The 25677-nt window shown below is 29.2% G+C and overlaps 2 protein-coding genes across 4 annotated transcripts; both read right to left on the bottom strand.

The window, feature by feature from the left end:
• Positions 1-2333: 2333 nt before the first annotated feature.
• Positions 2334-9862, bottom strand: LOC107614763 (senescence-induced receptor-like serine/threonine-protein kinase). The gene is made up of 13 exons (XM_021111703.2): positions 9757-9862; positions 8578-9121; positions 6651-7135; positions 6428-6566; positions 5852-5923; positions 5484-5555; positions 4853-4933; positions 4439-4611; positions 3921-4153; positions 3678-3804; positions 3212-3280; positions 2940-3129; positions 2334-2831 (listed from the first exon to the last, which is right to left on the bottom strand). The coding sequence occupies exons 1-13, from the start codon at positions 9839-9841 to the stop codon at positions 2414-2416; spliced, it is 2688 nt and encodes an 895-aa protein (XP_020967362.1). The 5' UTR covers positions 9842-9862; the 3' UTR covers positions 2334-2413.
• A 4570-nt stretch (positions 9863-14432) lies between these two features.
• LOC107614764 (putative LRR receptor-like serine/threonine-protein kinase At1g05700) lies at positions 14433-21090 on the bottom strand. Of its 3 annotated transcripts, none has more exons than XM_016316901.3 (13): positions 20951-21090; positions 20313-20859; positions 18742-19235; positions 18480-18618; positions 18291-18362; positions 18092-18163; positions 17942-18022; positions 17409-17581; positions 17032-17270; positions 16807-16933; positions 15465-15533; positions 15187-15376; positions 14433-15092 (listed from the first exon to the last, which is right to left on the bottom strand). In XM_016316901.3, the coding sequence occupies exons 1-13, from the start codon at positions 21042-21044 to the stop codon at positions 14675-14677; spliced, it is 2715 nt and encodes a 904-aa protein (XP_016172387.1). In that variant the 5' UTR covers positions 21045-21090; the 3' UTR covers positions 14433-14674. The 3 variants fall into 3 exon arrangements, with proteins under 3 accessions (XP_016172387.1, XP_088356036.1, XP_088356037.1); XM_088499910.1 differs by having other exon boundaries at positions 20313-20862; positions 20951-21088; XM_088499911.1 differs by lacking the exon at positions 18291-18362 and having other exon boundaries at positions 20313-20862; positions 20951-21066.
• Positions 21091-25677: the final 4587 nt, after the last annotated feature.

The following is a 25677-nucleotide window of genomic DNA, read 5'->3' as shown; positions in this document are numbered from 1 at the left end:
CCCTGAACCCATAAACCCTAAACCCTAAAACCTTAAACCCTGAAACTATCGTCATTCTTTTGTTGTTGTTGTTGTTGCTGTATTTTTGTCTTTTCCTCCTTCTCTCTCTGGTGAAGAAGTAGTAGAAGGTGAGGAAGAAGGGTTTTGAATAGTACAGAATGAACCAAACACAGTACTTATGGTGAACCGAATACAGTACTCATGGTGAACCAAAATCTTAGTTATGGTGAACTGAAATCTTAATTACGGTGAAACAATTATACAGTGCTTAGGGAAGAAAACAGAATATATTGGTCTAATTTTTGTTAGACTCCTTTCTGCGGACCGAACCGAAAACATGAAAGTGATGAACCACCTCTTTAGTACTTACCGAACCAAGAAGTTACTCACATTTACTCAGAGTTACTCACAATTATTGACACTCACAATTACTCACAGTTACATATTATCAATTCAATTGAATTCAATTCAGATGTAAATCACCTCAGTCCATTCAATTCACTTCAAATAAAATTAAAAAAATTCATTCCATTAAATTCAATTCAAAATTCAATAATCCAAACCTCATCAAATTGATGTGTTTGATAAAAATCATCAAAATCGCACTCATTCAATTTATTTGAAGTTGATTCATTCATTGTTTCAATTCAAAAGTGCATATCGAAGAAAAAAACGAAGAAGAAGATGAACGACGAAGATAATTGGGTTGAATTAATCCAGATCCATAATGCAGAAGAGAAAAACACGAAAAAGGAGAACAACGAATTTAATTAGGTTGGTTTACGTTGTATGAAAAGTTTAGGTTGAAAAACGTTTATAACGCAAAATAAAGATTCGTTATATAGGTTATAAGAGGCACGTGTAAAATAGACGGGAATATAGGGCGTGGAATAAAAGTTATTTGTATACCATCCATGTAATTTTTACATAAATGTAGAACTTTTTCCTTTTTTATATTAGACGAAATCATATAAGTTACTTTCAATCATGTTTTTTATATTATGTTTGTTTTTATAGTTAAATCTTTCATAATAGATACGTGACACGAGACTTAATTGTTCAATGATATGGCATATCTTGTTATATATAATAAAATTGCTAAGGACTCTATCACAGAAATTATTCTATATATTATTTTGTTTGTGGTGATGTGCAATTCTATGGCTCGACTCGGTGATAAACGTGTTTATGGTGAATGGGCTTTTAATGTTTCTTAGGCCATGGAAGTTTAACTGTACCTAAAACACAAAATAAGGATTAATAACCATCTAATCTAATGTTTCTTAATTTTTCAACTCTCACCCTCTTACTTCTCAATCTTAAATCCGTCACATTTTCTCTTTAAAAAAAATTCTTCTTATTTTTTTCAACTAATGAGATACTTTTTTGTTAAAAAAATCAAAATTCAGATGTAATTAGCAAGAATTTTTTTTTTTAACTTTTTAATAACACATTTCGCTGTAAGCAAGGTATATGAATTTTGATTTTTTTTTTATAATTTTTTTGCTAACAGCAAAAAAACTGCTACCATATCAAAATACATCACCCTCTAACTTTATATTTAGACAACTTTAAAAATTAATTTATATCAAATTTTTTTGGCACAAGATTCAAGAATTTTTATTTTGTCCTTAGTTTGTTCACGTTGAGTTGGTGTCTCGAGAAACAAATAGAGCTACGAATTGGATGGCTAGATATGATGCCAAGAGTAACTCTAATAATATTATTTGGTCCGAGCCTTGTGTTGATCTTCAGTAAATCAACCGTTCGGATATAAGATAGTATTTACTTTATTTCTTTCCATGTTTAGACACCCAAAAAAAATTAAAATACAAAACTGTTAGGATTTTGTTGAATTAGTCCCATATTGCTCAGGATAGCAAATGGAGTGGGTGGCCTAGACTATAAATATGAGGCTAAGTTTTCCATTTGTTTTTGCACCAGTCAGAAACACTTTAAGCTTGTATCTGATTTTTCTTTTCCTCTGTATTCTTTATTAGAGAGTGTTGTGTGGTGTAGTTAGATATTTGCTTTGAGAGAGTGTGGGTGTACTGGGGTGCCGGTGAGAGAAAGAAGTCTATGTGTTATAACAATTTTCACATAGTGATATTCTCTGGTTGTCATTTGACAACGGCCGTGGTTTTTTCTCCGGTAATTGGAGTTTCCACGTTAAATTATTGTGTTGTGATTGTGTCTATTTTATTTCTCTGTCAAAGGTATTTTCTCAACGGGAAATGGTGTATTATTCCCAACAGAACAATTTAAGACAAAATAACTAACTTGCTAGCTGCTAGTTAGCTAGAATGTAGAATACGTCATCACTACAAATTTAACTTAAAATTGCAACACAATTTCCAAGCTATTTTATTTCTAATACTTGTCTATACTAATTAGGAATGAACGAACTACAAACTTATCTAGCCAAGGGAGTCATATCAGTACTAATCAAATTGACACTGACGTGCCCAACTAAATCTTCATTTTGAAGGTCACAACTATTATGTTTTCGACCTAACTCTGCAGCCAAACACTCCTTTAGCTCTCTTACTATGTCACTCATGTATGGCCTTTCCAAAGAACTGGGAGACACAGAAGCCATTGCAATTTCAACCACTCTCCATGCAGAACCATTGTCAAAATCTCCTTGTATTCTTGAGTCAACAATACTTGTTATATCCCCTTCAACAATCATAGAATTAACTCGTTGACTTATATGATCAGTCATGTCTTCCCTTAAAATTATAACCGGTTGACCTGTTATTATCCTTAAAAGAACTACTCCAAAACTATACACATCACTTTTCTCTGTCAATCTGTTTGATGTCGTGTACCTAATAATTTGGTTAGTTAATATTTGATTATTCTCTTATCGAAATTTCTTTCAATTAGAGCGATGAATAATTAATCATATAATTGAAATTAAAGTATTAAACACATACTCAGGATCTAGGTAGCCTGGAGTTCCAGCCACAATTGTCGACACATGCGTATCGCTGTCGGCCGCAAAACATTTGGATAATCCAATATCAGCGAGTTTGGCATGAAATTTTTCGTTTAGTAGAATATTGGAGCATTTCACATCTCTGTGGATTATAGGTGGCTTACAACCATTATGCAGATATTCCAATCCTGAATTTAAATTTGAATCATGCATAAATGGTTAAGAACTAAAATTTGATGAAGAAATTTACGTTTTCTTTCTCTTCCTAACCTTGGGCTGCATCCAATGCTATTCGAAGTCTATCTTCCCAATTTAAGGACTTCTCCTTATTGTTTTTTCCTATAAAAAACGTAAGAAATTTCACAATATTTGATAAAAAAAATTTGAAGTAACAAAATATTTCTAATTAAAAACTTTTTAAAAATATAAAATCATCTCGTTAAGGAGTCAATGGAGTATTTGTATAATGTGTACAATGAACTATTTATTTAGCTCAATATGAGTTAAAAAATAAACATCCAGGTAAAATACTACTAATTTCTCAAACATAACACACCCATACTATTCAAAATAACCATCCGGGTACCAGAGAATAATAAACATCTAATATCCTACTGAATCGAACATCCCTAAACCTCCATTGTACACATTGTATAGATACTCTATTGGCTCCTTATATTTCCTCTTAATCATTTGCACATTTTAGAACATAGAACAGAAATAATTGTGATGGTACCTGAAAGATGTTCATCTAAATTTCCATTCGCCATGTATTCATAGATGAGTCCTATGTTAGTTTTTTCATTGCAATAACCAATGAGAGACGTTAGATTTCGGTGATAGACTCTCATTAGAAGCTTAACCTGCCATTCAAAGCCATTTTCTGTTTTTGTCATGATAGCAACAATATGATTTAGATTGAGATTTCTTTCACTTGTTGTATTATTTTCTATGCATATATTGATTATTGAGCACTTGCCTCGGCAACAAATTGTTGATATCCTTGCACCGACGATAGCGAAAGCATTTTGACAGCCACTTGAATGTCTTCAATAAAGCCATGATAAACTTTTCCGAATCCACCTCTACCTAGAATCTTATCAAAGTTGTTGGTCATCTTAACAACCTCATTAAAGGAATATTGCCGTTGCTTTGATTCCAATTGCGACCCGTTCATTGAATTCCGACGTTTCCCGAAAATGATCGTAGTAGCTGATTTTGATGAAAACTCTCAGTTAGTGACAATCACATACTATGTAGAGAAATGTTAGAGGATCGTCAGAATTTATTGTTTTTAGTTATTATTTAGCCATCAACTGATTATCAATTCCTTTAGTGTAATTCCTTTGTCTCATACTTTTAAGCATTAATGACTAACTGATGGCTAAAAACAATAAATTCTAATGACTTTCTAACATTCTTCGTTAGCTAAATAAAAAATTGTCTATTCACGTTATGTAGAGATTGTAATTATAAATTCCAGTTAGTAACAGTTACCATATTGCTTTTTTAGGCGAAAGATTATAACTGCTTCAACAATTACTAGAAGCAGTAATATCCCTGCAATTGATGCTACCACTGTAATGGTTGCATTATTATTCTTCTTTCTTGTATCATTTGTTTGCTGGTTGCATGAAGTTGATGCACATAGATTTGGATTTTGTCCCACACTATAAAATAAGCATTTAGATGACAGTACAACAAAGTTAAAGCAGGGTACTTAGGAAATTTTGTGAGTAATTATTATTAGAAGACCTAAATAAAAGAAAAAGCTACTTCAACTATATAACTAAAAACGTGAATACCTATTAATAATACACAAGTATATATAATAATAAAGGGATCTTCAATGTCAAGTAGATATTATTGATTCTTGGTATTAAGTATATATATATCAAGGATAATATCTACCTCAAGGATAGTTGACCATCACTTTGTTTTTGAAGGAGTTCATTTGAAACTGAACCTGTTAGATTGTTGTTTGCCAAGTTTCTGCAAAAGCAGAAAACAAATATGACATCCTTCTCAATTTAACTTTAAAGTAATACTAGGTAATAACTTTTTTTTATTAACATTAGCTAATTTTTTTAAAATTATTTTATTTATCTTAAATTCTAGACTCTAAGGCATAAACTATTAACTCTACGACTTAAGCTATAAACACTAAATTTTAAAAGGAAAAGTATAGGGTACCAACATATTATCTGCCAATTTCTGCCAACTCTTATTTATAATTGTGTTTTATGGAAGTGTGTTCGTGAATGTGTCTAATAATTAATATATTTTAAATACATATATAAAAAGACACATCCAGAAAATATATTTATAAAGACACTTCTATAAAAAAAAGACATTTTTATTAGACACATCCACGAATACACTTCCATAAAACACAATTATAAATAAGAGTTGGTAGAAGTTGGCAGATATGTTGTTGGTAACGTAGCAGAACCGATTTTAAAATTAGTTAATGTTAGCTAACAAAAAGTTAATTTTTAATATTTTTCTTAATTTTATAACCAATAAAATCATGTGAACTTACAAGTATTCTAGTGATTGCAGTTGTGCCAGGAAAGAAGGTATATTCCCATTTAAGCCATTGTCCGATAAATCTCTGAGAGCGAGGGCAATTCAAATTCACAGTTACAATCCAAAACGGAGGGGTAAAATACACAAATGTAATAAAATGGGTGTAATTATCATAGGTAACTTTTTATATGAAGATAATTTTATGTAAAAATAATAGTTTAGATATTAGACAGGCACTATATATTAAGCAATTTATTTAAATATATCAAATTATCTAATGATTTTTAACTGTTATAATTTAGTCACGTAAAGATATGTCTATATGCTTAGCCATCTTATTTATTTATCAACTAAATGAGATGAGATGAGATAGATACTCACAGGGATTTTAACATGGTAAGCTTGGAGATATCAGCCGGTATATGTCCGTTGAGTCCACTTGAAGACAAATTCCTTTATATATTCCATTTCCAAAAACATTATTATTTCAAGGAAAAGTGTAGGTAAACAATGAAAATATTAAACAATGTAAACAATAGATATATCGAATGTTCATTTTATTAGTATACAGATGGTTATTTTAATATTAAAATTTAGAGAATTAATTTGAAGAGGTAGTGTGTTTTTATTTGATTGGTGATTGTTTATATTGTTCAACAAAATTATTGTCCCTCTAGCATTCCCCTTATTTCAATCATGAATATAATTAAAGGTAATGCTAGATAATCAATAACTTTTTTAAACAATATGAACAACCATCAATAAAATAAAAACACACTACGCTTCTAAATTATCCATCTAAATCTTAATATTAGAATAACCATTCGCACATCTAATAAAATAAACATTCGATATATCTATTGTTCACATTGTTCACTAATGTTGTTGGTTACCTGTACTTTTCCTATAATTAATAGTTTTGTAATTTTTGTGTTATTGAATGAATGATGAGCTTACAAGGATGTGATTCTTAGAAAGCCATCAAAAGAGCTACACTCTACACCTTGCCACTTGTATGCAATGGGAGCACATGGATCTCCTTCCCAGTTTCTACTGTTCATCCTATAAGCCCTCTTGATGTTTGTGACTGCCTCCACTGGTGTGTATATACAAGCAAAGCTAAATATGCTTACAAGAACCAAAAGAAGAAGCTAAGTTAGATAAAATAGCAGCATCATACCGTCATTTCTTTGGGTTTCTAACTCTGAAAAATCTTTAGCAAAATAAATCTCAAGAGCATTGATGATGGGTGGAAGGGTGGAAGATTGTGTCCGAATAAGTGAAATGTGACCCCTTTTTGTTAGAAGCCAAGGTCCGGTTAGAGTATTTCTGGTGTGTACTTCATGGTATCTGAGTTGTAATGCTGCATCCCAAGGCACGTCATTTATGGTGGTATTGAATGATCTAGTTTGATTTGTACCCAACTTCTGAAGCTCAGTGAAGTGTAAGTAGAAATAGTATTGGTGCTCAGTTTCATCATCAATCTCCCAGTTGAAGTCTAATGAAGCAGTAACGTTTCTTGGTGTAGCTGCAGTCTCCATCACAACTGCTGGTGGTTTAAAGTCATGCTGAATCAAGTCCTCGTTGCTAAGTCTGCTGCTTAATTGTGTCCACTTGTTGTCCCAATAAGGCTCCCATATTCGATCATATGGATCATCTTTATACCTGTATAACCAACGTATATAACATATTAATATTATATGTTCCCATAACTTATATAGTAATAATAATGAAGGTGAAAACTAAGGTGCAGTTAACTTCACGTGAAGTTGATACCTGAGAGCCATTAGATGATGTGACTGATTTGATTAAAGATATCAACTTCACATTAAGTCGACTTCAACTGAGTTTTCACGCAATAATCAATCATGTTATGCTAGGTGGACACGGGTTATGCTAGGTAATCAATGACTTTCTTAAACAACATGAACAACTACTAATCAAATAAAAATACACTATACTTCCAAATTATCCACTTAAATCTTAATATTAGAATAACCATCCGCACACCTAGTGAAATGAACATTCGATATATTTATTGTTCACATTGTTTAATATTTTCATTGTCTACCTATACTTTTCCATATAAAAGATGCATATTGCTATGTATGTATTAAAATTACGACTATGCTATGTGTACATCAAAGTCAGTTATCAGTACTAAAAAAAGTCCATTATCAGTATAAAATACATATTAGAATATAAATACACATGGAAAATAAATTAAACTATACATGGATCTATACATAAATACATTGGTAGCTGATTTTAGTTGCTAATTTTAATGTTCGAATAACATTTTGGTTAAAATTATCTACTAAAATTAGTCACTAGTATAAAATGAGTTAAATAACACATACATTTATACACAAATACATAGTGAATGATTTTAGTATACAAGTAACATTTTTGATAAAAAATAATCACTAAATCAATCATCTATATATATAAAATACATATTAAAAATAAATTAAATAAATATAGTTATACACAAATACATAATATTATAATTAACAATTTATTTTTAGTATGCACATAATATTTTTTAATAATAATAACAACAATTTTATTTTATTTTAAGTGTTTGAAATAAATTTTAATTTTAATTTTGCTTTTAACTATATAACTAATAGATATTCAAATAATTGTTTTCAATTTCATCTTTAACGACCATGCTAAACCATGGTTACTTTCATCACCAGCGATCTCCTTCTTTTTGTTCCTCTCTATAAAATAATAAAAAAAAAACAAACTAATCCATGAATTGAAAGACAAATTTTATTGTTATCTTGTTAAGAAAAAGTAAAGACTCCAATACCGATCTTTTTACGTAAAATTAATAATAGAGACTCGTTAATAATTTAATTAAATATATCAAATTATTTAATAATTTTGATAACCATTGCACGTAAATTTTCACCTTAACAAAAATCATAACCATTGATATTATACACTAAACTAGAGACGCAACGTGATCAGCATGAAGCTAGGTTCCTTGCATTGGAAACCTCTGAAATTGAAAAAGTGGATAAAGCTAAGGCAAATTCTCCGTTTAATGATCGAAATAAGAATAAGATATATTTAAAAATTAAAAGAAAGGGACTCGCCTGTATGTTAAATTGGTGATAGAACCAAAATCCAACCTTTGGAATAGTGCCAATGATGTAGACGGCTTTTTAGTGGTATAAGTAGCATTGTTCAAAATTCTCATCTCTATAACTGAAATGAACGGTGTCCCTGTGCCTTTGTTAACCATACAGATATGGATATAATCCAGTGATGGAGTGTGTATGATCTCATAATTTTTACTTAGTGATGAATTTGTGAATTTCACTGTGTCCCAAAAATGAACTCCGAGATAAATATCAAATTGTGGGAGCTTATTAAGACCATCATAGTTTCCATACAAGAAACTAGTTCTGATTAAATATCTAGTAGCACTTGTTACATTTATTCTGTAACAGTTTCTTGTTCCGTTAGGAAAACTCCGAAGATAAGTAAAATATTGTTGATGAGTAGCTTTATCTTGGGGCGATACAGTCTTACTCACACCAGAATCAACGAAATTAGCATCTGAAATATAATTGATTCCTGTGCTCTTCTCAGTGTAGTTGGAATTTTCAGGTAGTCCACAATCTATGCTAGTGAATTCTGATGTACATAAACCATACAATCTTAGTATTAAAAAAATACAATCATGTTATGTGTACACTAAAATCAGCCACTAAAATTAGTTATTAGTATAAAGTATATATTAAAATATAAATATATATTAAAAATAAATTAATTAATTAAATCATACATGTATTTATACACAAATACATTGATAGTTAATTTTAATAATTAATTTTAGTGTACATATAGAATTTTTTGAAAAACATATTGTAACTTACACATACTTTATCTTTATCTTCAATTTTTTTCCCTAAACCAAAAGAGCTGTTCAAATTTGAATAGAGTTTAACTAAGAATTATTTTTTTTCAGTTAACATTAGTTAATTTTTTAAATTTTAAATTATAATTTTTAAATTTGAATTAAAATTAATTTTAAATTCTAAATTCTTTAAAAAATAAAGATTAAAAAATAATTTTACAATAAAAAATGTACTAATACTAATTACTTAAAAATTAATTTCTTATGCTAAAATACTAAAGAATTAACACTTTTAGCTAAAAGAACAAGAGTTGGTAAGTATCAATTCAAAAATTAAACAAAAATAAAGTAAAAATATTGATCACTAAAAATTTATGTATCATATACTTTTTCATTTAAATAATAACCGAACCTGATTGATCCTGGCCTAGGACCGGTGCTAAGAAAGACAGAATTCCAAGCAGTAGAAAAAGAGAATGCAGAGAATTTGCCATCATCTTTGCCGTATACTAGCTATATTTTGTTTTGGATGATAATACTAGCTATGTAAATGGCCTTGTATTGCTCAAGTTGCATTTTGTACGAAACAATTTATTTGACCATTTTATTATTTTATTATAGTTGTGTTATTAGTTGTACAATTGTACTAGCTCTCTATAATATACAAATTATGAGATATTAGAGTGTTGACCCAGAGGGGAAAAAAATTCTATCCTTCCTAATAGTTTATTCCTTTCTAAGATGTTCATCATATTTTACACCACGACTGATTCAAAGTACTATTTTATAATATTATCACAAGAGTGAATTATGGTATGGATGTATTAATTATATTATTGATATAGATTTTACAGATTTTTTAATTAACCAATGAGAAACCAACATGTAAGGAGTTATTGTAAGGAATTTTTTATTTAATCTATGGTGTAAATCAATTTCTTTCTCCATTATATTTATTTAATATTTATTGTTTTCTCTTTTTGTCTTACGTTATTAAAAACATTTTAAAGGATGATATCACTCCATGGAGTGCACAGTAACAAAAATTTATAAAGTATAGAAAAGGTATCAGGTATATTTAGGAATATCGGTGTTTCAGTTGTTTTAACCGTTGATTTTAATTAATATATATTATATATATTTTTTATAATTCAGATCAACGATTAAAATAACTGGAACACCGATATTCTCGATACACCTGATAACCTTCCATTAAAGAATGCATCATTGTAAGAGCATGGGCAGAGATGACAAAAATAAACCTGCAAAAACCGAATATTTTCGAAAAATACTCGCGACAAAAAAGTAAATGGGAGCCCACAAAATTTTTACAAGAACAGAGACCTGGCCTACTCCAAAAATAAACGAGAATGAGAACGGGGGTATAAATACCTGTTCTATAGGATATGTTAAATTTTCGCAAAGATAGATTTACTATAATGTCCTCATTTATGTTAGTATTTTATTATGATGAAAACTATTTATGTTATTTTCTTTTAATTTATGTTTCGAGAGTTACCTGAAACGTTGATTTAGACTTAAGCATGAGGTTTAGACTCCTTGTGGGGTAGTGGGGTAGTGGGGTAGTATCTGACTTATTTAGCGCCGAAGTGCCATCTGTCCGAGTTCCTTGTGAGGAGGTGGGGGATGATACCTGCAAAAAATTCCGATGTTTAAGTTAGCAAGGGTTTTAGGCAAGTTTTTAGTAGGGTAGAACGTAAGTTATACCTGAGAGTTCCAGTGTATTTATAGTAGAGCTGCTAATCACTTTTGTTGGAGTAGTTCTCTTTTCTGATAGATAACTATTCTTTTTATCTCGAGAATCTGTTAAGATCTCCCTTCTAGACGTAGCGAAAAAATATACAGAGCCAATTACTTGTTAGATCAAGTAGAGTTGGTCCTCTTTGTTGATGTCCGACCTCTTTAAGAGGTCAGACTTTATCGTAAAGGGCCACGTTATTAGTGGGCCTTTTGTCTTGTTGGGCCTGGATCCTTTACGGGTCAGGGTCAAATATTTTACGGCTTCTGTTGTGGACGTTAGGTACTAGCACTTCGGTTTACCCAACGTGCTTGAAATTTTGAACGTTGATGGTGCTTTTAATGGTGGGCAAATGTTGCGCGGCAGTTTTTTCTTGAAATCCGCACACGTTCGCAGAGAAATAAAGGTTCCGTTTGTTTTCTATCTCTTATAAAAGACCTTTCAGCTCTTCTTCCCCCTTTTTTCTTTGTTTCTGAAAAACTGTTTTGTTTTTCCTTCTCGCAAAGAACTTCTCTGTGCCATTTCGATCACTTCTGTTTCTTCCAAGATTTCTTTATCTTGGTCTTTGAAGAATTTTTGCTTTCACCGTCATGAAGAGGATCGTCCATGTGTTTGCTTGTTTAGACGTGCCCTCCCTTTTTCTACAGTCTTCATCGAGGTTGGTTTCGCTTCCTCTTTTTTCTTGTATCCTCATTTCTGTCTATTTGGGACTGCTGGTTGTTTTTGTTGAGCTTTTAATCTACTACTGTCATCGCCCTTTTTACGTTTTGTTGAAAAAGACTTGCTTTTTGATTTTCTTGTGAGTTTGAGGTTTGAAACGTTTAAGATTTACTGATGGAAGACCTTGAAAGGCTTCTCTTTATTGTTGTGGTTGTTATTCTTTTGTGTACTGTATTGTCCTTAATGGTGCTGCTTTGATGACGACGTTGTATAAGAGAGGCACCATTTGGTTGCGTTGTAGGAGAATTTTTTAAAAGAGTAGCTTTCTTTTTGGTTTTGCTAATATACCCGACTTGTATTGGATGATTTTCGACTTCTTCAAAAAGATTCTAAGTCTAGTGGGGAAGCCCGCCCCACCCCGCCAAAGTCCACGGTTTAAGCGGTGCGAGTTAGGCGGGCTTTTGATATATGACGGTTTCAATTTTTCCAGCCCGGTCCATCTTTTTTGGCTGGTTATGCGAGTCGACCCGGCAGGTTTAGCCCCGTTTGCCACCCCTAGGTGTGTGGGTGTCTTCCTTCTCTTTCTTCTTCCTCTTTTCTTCTTTCTCTTCTCATGTTCTCTGTTAGTGTCTTTTTCCTTCTCTTCTCATCTCGTCTGTGAGTGTGAATAAATATTGAGGGTATTTTTGTAATTTAAAAAATAAAAGGTATTATTTTTTAGGTTTTTTATTTTATGTGTAGTATATTCGTTTTATTAATAGAATATTTTGTTAATTTTAATTTTTTTAAAAGGTAGAGATTTAATTACAAAATTTGATATAATATAGAATCCAACTAAAAAAAAAAAAGAATATAAAGATCTAATTAAAAGTTTAGTGAAATTATAAGGACTGACAAATAAAATTATTAAACCTAAAAAAAATGTTCAAATTGGGACTCAACAAATTTTAAATATGACTTTATTCCTCTAGAAGTATCTGCAAATTGAGGGGGTAATTAACTAATAGTCTAGCTTGATAGATATTTATTTAGTGCAGATAGTTAGTTAGCCATATTTAGAAAGTAATCTACTTAGTAAGCTTTATGTTAGTTGGTAGTTTTCTGTTTGTTGTCATGCTGACTCAGCAAGTGGTTGTGCATTCACCATGTGCATGAATGTAAATATTCCTTGCCCGAGTTGGTAATGACTAATGAGCGTGAATAAAACATTTTTGGAAAAGTCTACGTTACCAACAGCATATATGCCAACTTCTGCCAACTCTTATTTATAATTGTGTTTCATGAAAGTGTGTTCGTAGATGTGTCTAATAATTAATATATTTTAAATACATATATAATAAAGAGACACATCCAAAAAATATATCTATAAAGACACTTCTATTAAACACAGCTATAAAAAAAATATTTTTATTAGACACATCCACGAACACACTTCCATAAAACACAATTATAAATAAGAGTTGGCAGAAATTGGCAGATATGCTGTTGGTAACGTAGCGTAACCGAACATTTTTCTTCAAAACCAATTTTGGTTCTAATTAACAAAATATGGCACTTCATGTAATATTTTACATTTTATATACATGCAACAAATTTGCCACCGTACCTTAGTATAACCTATAGTAAGAGTTTTAAGTATACCGGAAACACCAGTGTTTCAATTATTTTAACCGTTGATCTGAATTATAAAAAATATATATAATATATATTAATTAAAATCAACTGTTAAAACAATTGGAACACCGATATTTCTCAGTACACTTAAAATTTTTCCTAACCTATAAGTCTATAACAAATAGGAGGCATATACTGTAAGAAAAAGAGACTAATACAACTCTCATTATTTTGATTTTAGAGAAAAATTAGAGATCAGAGAGATGCTCTCCATTGTATTTGAGAATTCATAAATCAAGTAAGAAGTTTAATTTCTTTAGTGTTTTCGCCTTGCTTTTTGTATTCTTCCTATTTCATCTTTTATACTCACTTCCATATCCTCCTAAAGTCCTAATACAACCTATATACTTAAACATTTGGCAACTCCAATTAAAGAAACCAAAGTCAATGTAAAAAATGAAAACAGAAATGAAAAAAAAAAAAAAAGATGCAAAGTAAAGTGGCATCACTCCAAGATTGTTGGGGGAACGTAAAAAATAAAGAGAAAAAAAGAGAATGTTAACATTTTAATAAAAAAGTTGATTAATATTAATTCAATATAAAATAAATACAAGATAAAAAGTACTAGTTATCTAACATTTTTAGTTAAGAGAAAGCACACACTTCTTAAGACTACTATTAGGAGAGAGGCTTAATATAAGATTGTTGTATGAAGGTTTAAAAAAATAAGAATTTGAAAAACAAATGTGGAGTGGGGAGGGGCTAATGTTTGCTGTACAAAACTATAGGATTTTTTTTTTCTTTCAATTTACACACTAAACCAGGTTTAGAAACCTCAAAAAAGCATTGTACTATTGTAGTATATACCTCCTCCCCTAAATCTTCATCAAGAAAAAGCTGTGTAGATATCAAACTGCTATACATGCCAATTCTTGGCTGCAGCGATGCCAACAATAATGAACATTGTTTAATTTAGTCATGCTATATACAAGTACTAGTATATATTAATTTTCTTCTTTCAGTACAATTATTAGATAAATGATTATGATAATCTCACTAAAAAATACAAGACACAACTTTATTTATTTGATGATAACTGAATATAACAGATCTAGTTATATATAATAAAATACAAAACGACAAATCAAAAGACAAATTAAACTAGCTAACTTGAATAGCTTGAATATAGAAAACCTTATTACAACAAACTGAACTTATAATGCAACATAATTCCCAAGCTATTTTATTTTATTTATAGTACAGTAGTACTAGTATTAACTAGGATTGAGATATGAACCTACCTAGCTATGGGACTGATATAAGTACTAATCAAGTTTAAACTGACCTGTCCAACTAAATCTTTATTTTGAAGGTCACAATTACTATATTTTCGAGCTAATTCTGCAGCCAAACACTCCTTCAGCTCTTTCACTATATCACTCATGTACGGTCTTTCCACCGAAATGGAAGACACAGAGGCCATTGCTATTTCAACCGCTCTCCATGCAGAGTTACTGTCAAAATCTCCTTGTAACCTTGAGTCAACAACTTTTGTTATATCTCCTTCAGCAACCATGGAATTAATCCGTTGACTTATATGATGAATCATGTCTTCTCTTACTATTACCACTGCTTGACCTGTGATTATCCTTAAAAGAACTACTCCAAAACTATACACATCACTTTTTTCTGTCAATCTATTTGATGTCGTGTACCTAACATGGCAAATTGAATAACAATTTGGTTGGTTAATTTTTTGTTCTCATCAAATTTCTTTAATTAATCAGATCATAGATATTAAACACATACTCAGGATCTAGGTAGCCTGGAGTTCCAGCCACAATTGTCGACACATGTGTATCACCGTCAACAGCAAAGCATTTGGATAATCCAAAATCAGCAAGTTTGGCATGCAAGTTTTCATCTAATAGGATATTTGTGCATTTTACATCTCTGTGAATTATAGGTGGCTTACAACCATTATGCAGATATTCCAATCCTGAATTCAAATTTCAATTATGCATAGATAGTTAAGAATTAAAATTTGACGATGAAATTTTTATATTCGTTAAATATCTCTCTCTAACCTTGGGCTGCATCCAATGCTATTTGAAGTCTATTTTCCCAATTCAAGAACTTTTCCTTAATGTTTTCTCCTTAAAAAGAAAAGAAAAAGAGAAAGGAGTAAGAGAACATGTATTTGTTGAATAACATGAATAAAAAGAAATATAATATTTTTAATTATTTTTTTTAAATATAAGATCAGTCACAAATTTTAAAATATAAAAAATTATTTTAAATTTAGTTAAATTACATAAACTTCCCGACTAATACAATTAATATAGAAATAAGGAGACCACTTCGATAAAGACACTAAAAAAGTCTTTTTTTATTTAGATGTTTACATGTGTCATGATATTATTGGACATCTTTATTAAACCAGTTAATAATTTATTTTTTAATAAACTAGAATGAAATCGGTTTATTATAGTAACAATAATAAACCCAAGGAGATGCTCCCATAAAGACGCAGGAAACGTCTTTTTTTAAAAATATTTTTTAATAATTAAAATTTAACACATATAATCATTTAAATTATGTTATTTTTGTCAAAATTATGTTAGATAAATTAATTTGACTGAAAAATAGTGAATCAAATTTTAAATCTGTCTAAATTAATATTATTTTTTATAAAAAATAACTACAATACCCCTATTATATAAAATGACTAAAATACTCTTATTATATATATTAATTTTGAGAATTTTAAATTCTAGCCCTTCTTCTCTATCGTTATAGGGTTAGAATTTAAAGTTTTCAAAATATATATATATATATATATATATATATGACAGGAATATTTTAGTTGTGTTTTATAATAGGAATATTGTAGTAATTTTTTATAAAAAAATATTAATTTATACCAGTTTAAAAATTTAATTTATTAATTTTTTTGCTAAATTGATTTATCCAGTCTAATTTTAATAAAAATAATACAATTTAATTGATTATATGTGTTAAATTTTAATTTTTTAAAAAACATCTTTAAAAAAAAGACGTTTTTGACATCTTTATCTAAGTGGCTCTCTAAACGAATTGTCCGCACTATAATTATTAGACCGATTTGATCCGACTGATTTACACAATTTAAACCGAATCATGTTTAAATTTTTTGATAAAAAGATAAATATATCCCTGATTTTTGTTTTAAAAAAAAATCATAATCCAATAGATTATGTAAATTGGTTGATTCGACCAGATCTAATAACGATTGAGTTTATGGTTATTATTATAAAAAAAATCAATTTTATTATAATTTATTAAAAAATTTAAAAATAATAATAATAATACGACGCATAAGTGCCTTTGTAAAAAAACATTTTGCGCGTCTTTATAGGAGCATCGTGCTAGAAATAATTATTATCGTACCTGAAAGATGTTCATCTAAGTTTCCATTTGCCATGTATTCATAGATGAGTCCTATATTGGTTTCTTCGTTGCAATAACCAATAAGAGAAGTCAGATTTCGGTGATGTACTCTCATTAGAAGCTTAACCTGTCATTCAAAATAACAACACCAATAATAGATTGAGATTTCTTTCAAAATTAACATTTCTTTCTTATGCGTATTTTTTACTTTTGAACAATTCTTGCCTCTGCAACAAATTGTCGATATCCATGCACTGAAGATAGGGAAAGCATCTTGACAGCCACTTGAATGTCTTCAATAAAGCCATGATAAACTGTTCCGAATCCACCTCTGCCAAGAATCCTATCAAAGTTGTTGGTCATCTTAACAACCTCATTAAATGAATATTGTCGTTGCTTCGATTCCAATTCTGACCCCTTAATTGAACTACGACGCTTCCCAAGAATAATGTTCCTAGCAGCAGCTGATTTTCATGAATTTTTTTCAGTTATTCAAGGATTATTTCGAGTTATGGAAATCAAAACGTGTGCAATCAACCAAACTTCATTCGTCTGTTTCATAAAAGATTGCATATATATGATAGTTAGGAGAATGCAGTTACCATATCGCTTTCTCTGGCGAAAGATTATAACTGCTGCTATAATCACTAGAAGCAGTAATATCCCTGCAATTGATGCTACCACTGCAATAACTGCATTATTGTCTTTCTTTCTTGTATCATTTGATTGCGAGATGCATGAAGTTGATGCACATAGATTTGGATTTTGCCCCACACTAGAATACGCATCGAAAGGACAACAAAGTTAAAAGCAAAGTTAGTTATATTTGGTTACTCATGACAACTTAGAAATTGTGAAAGTTACGTTACATTAATGTTATGTTACGATAAGTTAGTGATTAATGAAGGAGAATCGTATTGTTTAAGAGAAATAAATATTAAAAATTATTTTGTGTGATTGGAGGGATTAAAATTTCAATTTTAAAAATCTCATATTTGAATAGTTACTCTTAAAAAAACGTGTTCAACACACCATTATTTAATAGTAGTATGTAGCAAAACCTTGCTATATAATAAGCAAAGCATCTTCAATGTCAAGTATTTATATCAATCAAGGATAACATATAGTGACATACCTCAAGGATAATAGACCATCACTTTGTTTTTGAAGGAGTTCGTTTGAAACTGAACCTGTTAGGTTGTTGTTTGCCAAATTCCTGCAAAAGCAGAAGGCAAATATGACATCCTTATCAAATGTTATAACCAATAAAATCATGTGAACTTACAAGTATTCCAGTGATTGCAGTTGTGCCAGAAAAGAAGGAACAGTCCCACTTAACTCATTGTCTGATAAATCTCTGAGATGGCAGTTCAAATGCTCAATTACAATCCAAAAAGTGAGACAAAAAAAATTACAAATGTAATCAAATTATATTGAGGTGCATTATTTATATATTAATCAAATGAGATGAGATAGGTACTCACAAGGACTTCAACATGGTAAGCTTGGATATATCAGCTGCTATATGTCCGGTCAGTCCACTTGAAGACAAATTTCTTTTATAAAAAATATTGAATCATTATTTCGATCATGAATTTATGCATGGTTTTTATAATTAAAAGGTTAATAGTTTTCTAATTTATGCATTAATATTTAATGAATGATAAGCTTACAAGGATGTGATTCTTAGAAAGCCATCATAAGTGGTACAGTCTACACCCTGCCACTTGTATGCAATGGGTGCACATGGATCTCCTTCCCAGTTTCTACTGTCCACTTTATAAGTCCTCTTCATGTTTGTGACTGCATCCACTGGTGTGTGTATATATATATTCATCGTAATCAAAAGTACAGAAGAAGCAAGCTAAATATGCATACAAGAATGAAAAGAAGAAGCTAATTAAGTTTAGACAAAATTAAACAGCAGCAGAATACCGTCATCCTTTTGGGTTTCTAACTGTGATGAGAAATCTTTCACTAAATAAATCTCAAGAGCATTGATGATGGGCGGAAGGGAGGAAGATTCTGTCCGGAAAAGTGAAATGTGATAGTTTTTGTGTCCAAACCAAGGGTTTAAATTATATCTGGTGTATAAACTAGCGTATACAGGTTTCACAATTGACCAAGGCACGTCATTTAAGGTGATATTGAATGATCTAGTTTGATTTGCACCCAGCTTCTGAAGCTCAGCGAAGTGTAAGTAGATATAGTATTGGTGCTGAGTTTCATTGTTGTCTGCATAATCATCTTCCCACTGGAAGTCTAATGAGGCAGTAGCATTTTTTGGTGTAGCTGCAGTCTCCATCACAACTGCTGGTGGTTTAAAGTCATTCTGATCCAAGTCATCATTGCTAAGTCTACTGCTTAATTGTGTCCACTTGTCGTCCCAATAAGGCTCCCATATCCGGTCATATGGATCATCTTTATACCTGTATACCAACATAACATCTCTTCCCATAACTTCAACAACAACAACAATAGTAATGATAATAACAATAATAATAGTAATAATAATAAATTTTAATTTTATTTTTATTTTTTCTATTAAACCATCATCACTTTCATCACCACTACTCTCTCCGCAACAAGAATAAAGTATGCTGAAGTTGGCATCTTTCTTAAATATTGACTTATGTATTTTTTTAGTATCTTTATATTAATAAAAAATTTCTTATATAGTTTAACATATAATATAATTAATTTTAGAAAGATAATTAAAAAATATATATATAAAAAATTGAGAATGAAAATATAAAAAATTTAATATAAAATTATAAATAAACTTCATTAATCATGATATATTAAAAAATATATATCTAATAAGTAGATTTTGTTGTGTTAAAATTTATTTTTTTTTTTGAGATATTTTAGACAATTCATTTGAAAAATTATGAAATAGAAAAATAATAATAATAAGGGAGAATTATTAAATATTTATAATTGAAAATTGTTATTATTATAGTCTGAATGCTTTAGATAATAAATTTGTATTAACTTTTATATAATAAAAATAAAAAATAATGTTAAGTAACTAATTTTTTTCAACTAATTTTTTAAAATTAGGTGTATAATAAAATTAATCACTAGTATAAATTAAAATATATATTAAAATATAAAATAGATATTAAAAATAAATTAATTAAACAACATATTATTTTAGTGTATAAATAATTTTTTAAAAGTATTTTATTTATCTTAAATCTACACGACTACATCCTACATTATACACCTTAATTCTAAATCTTAAATTATAAATTAAATCCTGACTAACTAAAAATTAATTCTTTGTGTTTTTTCTTATTCAAACTTATTCAAATAATAATGAGATGGGTACATATATACACTAAAGACTCAACTTCTGTATATTTCTTTTGTATTTTATAGTTTTTCACTTTGTGAAGATACGATGAATTTAACCGATGTAACAAATAATAATTAAGTTTCTATTACAATAAAGTGTCAAAATATGAATCAATTATATTTTTTTAAACAAAAAAGGGACTCGCCTGTATGTTAAGTTGCTGATACCAAAATCCAACCTTCGAAAACGTGCCAATGACGCAGTTGGATCTTGAGTGATATAAGTAATATTTGTCTGGTCCAAAATCCTCATTTCTATAACTGAAATGAATGGTGTCCCTTTGCCTTTATTAACCATACAGATATGGATATAATCGTTCGATAGAGTGTGTATAATTTCATAGTTTATGCTTACTGATGAATTTGTGAATTTCACCGTGTCCCAAAAATGAACTCCAAGATAAAGATCAAATTCTGGGAGCTTATTAAGGCCATCATAGTTTCCGTACAGGAAACTAGCCCTGATTAAATATCTAGTAACACTTGTTACAGTTATTCTGTAACAGTTTCTTATTCCATTAGAAAAACTTCGAAGATAAGTAAAATATTGTGGATGAGTAGTCTTATCTTGGGGCGACACAGTCTTACTCACACCAGAATCAATAAAATTAGCATCTGAAATGTAATTGATTCCGGTGCTCTTCTCAGTATAGTTGGAATTTTCAGGTAATCCACAATCTATACTAATGAATCCTGCTAGAAATCATCATGAAACTTTATTATGTTAAAGAAATTGCAAAATTTAACATGACTGTTCAAATTTTAATAAGTAATCAAATTAAACCTGATTGATCCTGGCCTTGGACCGTGGCTACGAAAGAAAGAGCACCAAGCAGTAGAAAAAGAGAATTTGCGATCTTCTTTGCCATTGCATGCATATCCTATTTTGTTTGGGGTGACAACGATGACCAGTGGTTCAGTGTTGCTATTTAACTAACTCTCCTGTACTTTCTCTTTAGCTAAAGCTCAAAATTTTTTACTGTTTTGATAACGAATTTTGTGAATAATGTGAATAATGAATTCTAGAATTCACTTAATAAAATAAAAAAAAATACTTCATCTTAAATTACCTTCTAAATTCTAATATTAGAATAACCATCTGCACACGTGAATTGAATATCCAACTATTATTAATTGAGTATGAATAAACCTAATCAAAATAAAAGAATAACTACCATTTAAAATCGACATAATCATCTGCATACCTATTGAATTGAACATCTAATATATTTATTGTTCACATTGTTTAATATTCTTATTATTTCCTTATATTTTTTCAATTTTTAATATCAAATTGTGCGATTTTTAAAGTTGACCCGGAAGGAGAAAAAAAAAATTCTACCTCAGCTTCTATATATTCCTTCGTAGGATTTTTTATTTATTATTTATTTTGTGGTAATAATTTATTTCTTTAACATATATTGTAATTGATAGTCCCATCATGCCATAAATCATTGAAGCAATAAATACCAATTTGGTCTTTGTTACAAAGTCTACAGCGAAGTCTAGGTCTTACAGCTACAGTATAATACATACCTTTCAAACTAAGTATCTAGAATACATACCTTTCTAACGTGGAATATATATCCGATGTGATGAGACTGGAATAATACTATATTCTGAAAATAACAACATGAAAGAACCATGCCACGAAGTTAATGCCCTAGATAACTATATTCTGTTTAAGTCTTCGGCTACCTCATCAACCAATTGGTATCAGTAACTACCAAAACAGTTGAATTGGTAGCTGTGATCGTCATCATGAGGTGCAGGATTGATTATATATATTAATTAAATATATAGTTTTGTTTATAACTAATAAGTTAACGACATTGTAATATTAATTAATTAGTAAGTTAAAAGAGATGTTTATTTAAATATTTATGAGGATTTTTAGATGAAGGCTATATTTTTTGGCTGTGCTTAATTGTATATTGAGGACGATGGGATGTTGGTGGTGGTGGTATTTGAGAGGAGAGAAAGGCGAATAACATGGATAAATTGAAAAAAAAAATCATTGGTCTATTTTTCTAATAGATTTGAACAAATTAAAATTAAAAATAAAATTATATTAAAATTTATTGAAAATTTTGAAAATAAATTTGTATAAACTAAACGTCTCTTGATATTAAAGGAAGATTATAGATACTAGAATAAGACTCTCACACGATGTGTGAGACGGTAAATTAATGACAGTATATAATAAATATTAAAAATTGTTATGTTTTGTAGAAATAAATTAAATATGTGTGAATTAAAGTTAAATTTAAAAGGTATTTTATTTAAAATAATTTGTAGTACAAAAAATTTGGATGGTGGAGTTATATAAAGTGACATTTTTATTTGGTGGTTTGATTTTTATATGTGTTTTAGTTGATAGATTTAGTCTTCTTATGTGGCATTCGTCCTTCTTTTTTTTATTGGTTGTTGTTAGAGTTGTTGCTTTCTTCTTTCTGTCGTAGGTTCTTGTGAAGGCATGTTCTTTATGACTTGTTGAGTTTGATGCAATTTCTATTGTGTTGTTTATTCCATCTTTGTATGTATGTTCTTCCTCCGAAGATGTGTCTAGAATTTGTATGGTTTTCTTTCTCCTTAATCTCTTGATGGAGTGGTGCTTCAATGTCATTATTTTTCTAGAATGTCATTAGATTTGAAGCAGTTGTGCCCAATAAATTTTTTGCTTCGCCATCAAATAGTACAAAAGTTGTTGTAACACTTTGATCTAAAATCTTTAATTGAATTTTGAACCTAAAATAAGTGTTGGGTTAGTAACTAATAATTTGATAGATGAGATTATGAAAAGTATTTAGACTTACTTTATTGTTGGATATTGTGGTGTTTGATTACATGTGCTACACATGTAGTTGTTTCCTTTTTTATATGCTTTCTCCTGACACTTTTTACATTCAACATAGTTCCATCTAAATTTGTCATCAATTTCGTTTATAGTTGCTAAAATTGTGAAGGTCTTTTCCTATTCCAATATTCAATTTATGTTATTATTAGGTATATGATATTTGAGTAAGTATGAATGTATGATGCATGTTGTGAGTTTTTTTTGTCATACCTGATCATCAGATTCTCATTGCATAGCCATTAGATCTTTGATAGTTATTCGATTTTTAATCATTCTTCTTTGAAAGAATGATGCTCTATTGAGTAAATTTGAGATGTGTAGTTTGGAAATAAATTTTTTGTGCTAAATTTGATGTTATTTGAAAGAATAGTGATAAGAGACTTATATAAGTAGTTTAAATAGTATACTTATAACGTAAAATTTATTATGATTAATAATATTATTTTGACATTTGTAATATGGATGTTTATTATCTTTAGTGAGTTATTTATAAAAATTAATAAATTAATTATTGGGTTATAAATTTATTGTATTATTTATAACAGTACGATCGATATAATAAATATAGGAATATGAATTCAATGTATTTGTAGGTTACAAATTTATTGTATTGTATTTTTTAGTTATTTATTTGTATATTTTATTTTTTTGCTGATTTGAAAATAATAGTTGATTTGACAAGAATTGAGTGGTTGATTCTAAAATTTTACCAAGTAAGCGATATTATTGATATGACATTAGTAGGAGGAAAGAAATGTCGTCATACTTGATCATCAGATTCTCGTTGCATGGCCATTAGATCTTTGATAGTTATTCGATTTTTAATCATTCTGCTTTGAAAGAATGATGCTCTATTGAGTAAATTTGAGATGTGTAGTTCGGAAATAAATTTTTTGTGCTAAATTTGATGTTATTTGAAGGAATAGTGATAAGAGACTTATATAAGTAGTTTAAATAGTATAAAATTTGAATACTTATAACATAAAATTTATTATGATTAATAATATTATTATGACATTTGTAATATAGATGTTTATTACCTTTAGTGAGTTATTTATAAAAATTAATAAATTAATTATTGGGGTTATAAATTTATTGTATTGTTTATAACGGTACGATATAATAAATATAGGAATATGAATTCAATATATTTGTAGGTTACAAATTTATTGTATTGTATTTTTTAGTTATTTATTTGTATATTTTATATTTTTGTTGATTTGGAAATAATAGTTGATTTGGCAAGAATTGAGTGGTTGATTCTAAAATTTTGCCAAGTAAGCGATATTGCTAATATGACATTAGTAGGAGGAAAGAAATGTCGTCATACCTGATCATCAGATTCTCATTGCATGGCCATTAGATCTTTGATAGTTATTCGATTTTTAATCATTCTGTTTTGAAAGAATGATACTCTATTGAGTAAATTTGAGATGTGTAGTTTGGAAATAAATTTTTTGTGCTAAATTTGATGTTATTTGAAGGAATAGTGATAAGAGACTTATATAAGTAGTTTAAAGAGTATAAAATTTGAATACTTATAACGTAAAATTTATTATGATTAATAATATTATTATGACATTTGTAATATGGATGTTTATTACCTTTAGTGAGTTATTTATAAAAATTAATAAATTAATTATTGGGGTTATAAATTTATTGTATTGTTTATAATGGTATGATATAATAAATATAGGAATATGAATTCTATGTATTTATAGGTTACAAATTTATTGTATTGTATTTTTTAGTTATTTATTTGTATATTTTATTTTTTTGCTAATTTAAAAATAATAGTTGATTTGGCAAGAACTGAGTGATTGATTCTAAAATTTTGCCAAGTAAACAATATTGCTGACATGACATTAGTAAAAAAAAAAGAAATGTCTTAAAAGTAATGTGGATAAACTTATGTATCTACTTTTATATATTAATAATAGATAGATTGGACGATTAATACACCACCAAACTATGTTAAATACAGATTCAATGTCACCAAATTAAGTAAAATAGATAAATATATTGGTCTAGCTATTTGAGTTTCGATTTTGCTAATTTTATGCAATTGCTTTATGTTTAATCTTGCTTCACATATGACTATGAGGTATATCAAAGACCAACGAAAACATTTTATTTCTAACATGAGGTGGTGGAGGTTTTTTTTTTTCAAAGATAAAGTGATTTTATTGCATTAGAAATAAAATTTATGGTCCATATTTGGATAACAAAGGATGCTATTGGAAATATTCGTAAAAATAGAAGATTCATTGAAGACTCAATGAGCTTCTTCTCCAATTAGGAGGGAGCTTTCTTTTTTCTTCAAAAATAAATGCATTTCTAGTCTTCTAATTCAATCAAGTTGTAATAGCTACCAAGTTTTTCTTCTTCTTTCTGTTACTGTTATTGAACTGTTCAAGCAAATTCAACCACCACTGTCATGGGAGCTCTGTGAGAGATGAAACAGGGAGGTCGCTTGCATGTCAAGCTTCAACTGCGTCAGGGCACGTCCAGAGATAATGGAAGACCGATTCTTCTTTATTGTGGCATCTTGGACAAATCAATACCATTGTTTGCATTCTTTGTCCCAATTTCTGGTTCACAGGTAAACTCTCATTTATTACTTTTCACATAAAATTTTTAATCTTCGGTTGATA

This window comes from Arachis ipaensis, chromosome B9 (assembly GCF_059453495.1).
Source record: "Arachis ipaensis isolate K30076 ecotype BB chromosome B9, ASM5945349v1, whole genome shotgun sequence".
NCBI classification, from domain to species: domain Eukaryota; kingdom Viridiplantae; phylum Streptophyta; class Magnoliopsida; order Fabales; family Fabaceae; genus Arachis; species Arachis ipaensis.
The sequence above is the reverse complement of the archived record's forward strand: the minus strand, read 5'-3'. Positions and strand labels throughout refer to the sequence as shown.

What these genes read in the sequence shown, in the direction of transcription:
- LOC107614763 (XM_021111703.2), bottom strand. Translation starts at nt 9,841, where the DNA reads ATGATGGCAAATTCTCTGCATTCTCTTTTTCTACTGCTTGGAATTCTG. An exon ending in AGAAACCCAAAGAAATGACG is followed by an intron (nt 6,567 to 6,650) that starts GTATGATGCTGC and finishes TATACACACCAG; the next exon opens with TGGAGGCAGTCACAAACATC. An exon ending in TTTAGATGAACATCTTTCAG is followed by an intron (nt 3,281 to 3,677) that starts GTACCATCACAA and finishes CGTTTTTTATAG; the next exon opens with GAAAAAACAATAAGGAGAAG.
- LOC107614764 (XM_088499910.1), bottom strand. Translation starts at nt 21,044, where the DNA reads ATGCATGCAATGGCAAAGAAGATCGCAAATTCTCTTTTTCTACTGCTT. An exon ending in TCGCCAGAGAAAGCGATATG is followed by an intron (nt 17,271 to 17,408) that starts GTAACTGCATTC and finishes CATGAAAATCAG; the next exon opens with CTGCTGCTAGGAACATTATT. An exon ending in ATCGACAATTTGTTGCAGAG is followed by an intron (nt 16,934 to 17,031) that starts GCAAGAATTGTT and finishes TTTGAATGACAG; the next exon opens with GTTAAGCTTCTAATGAGAGT.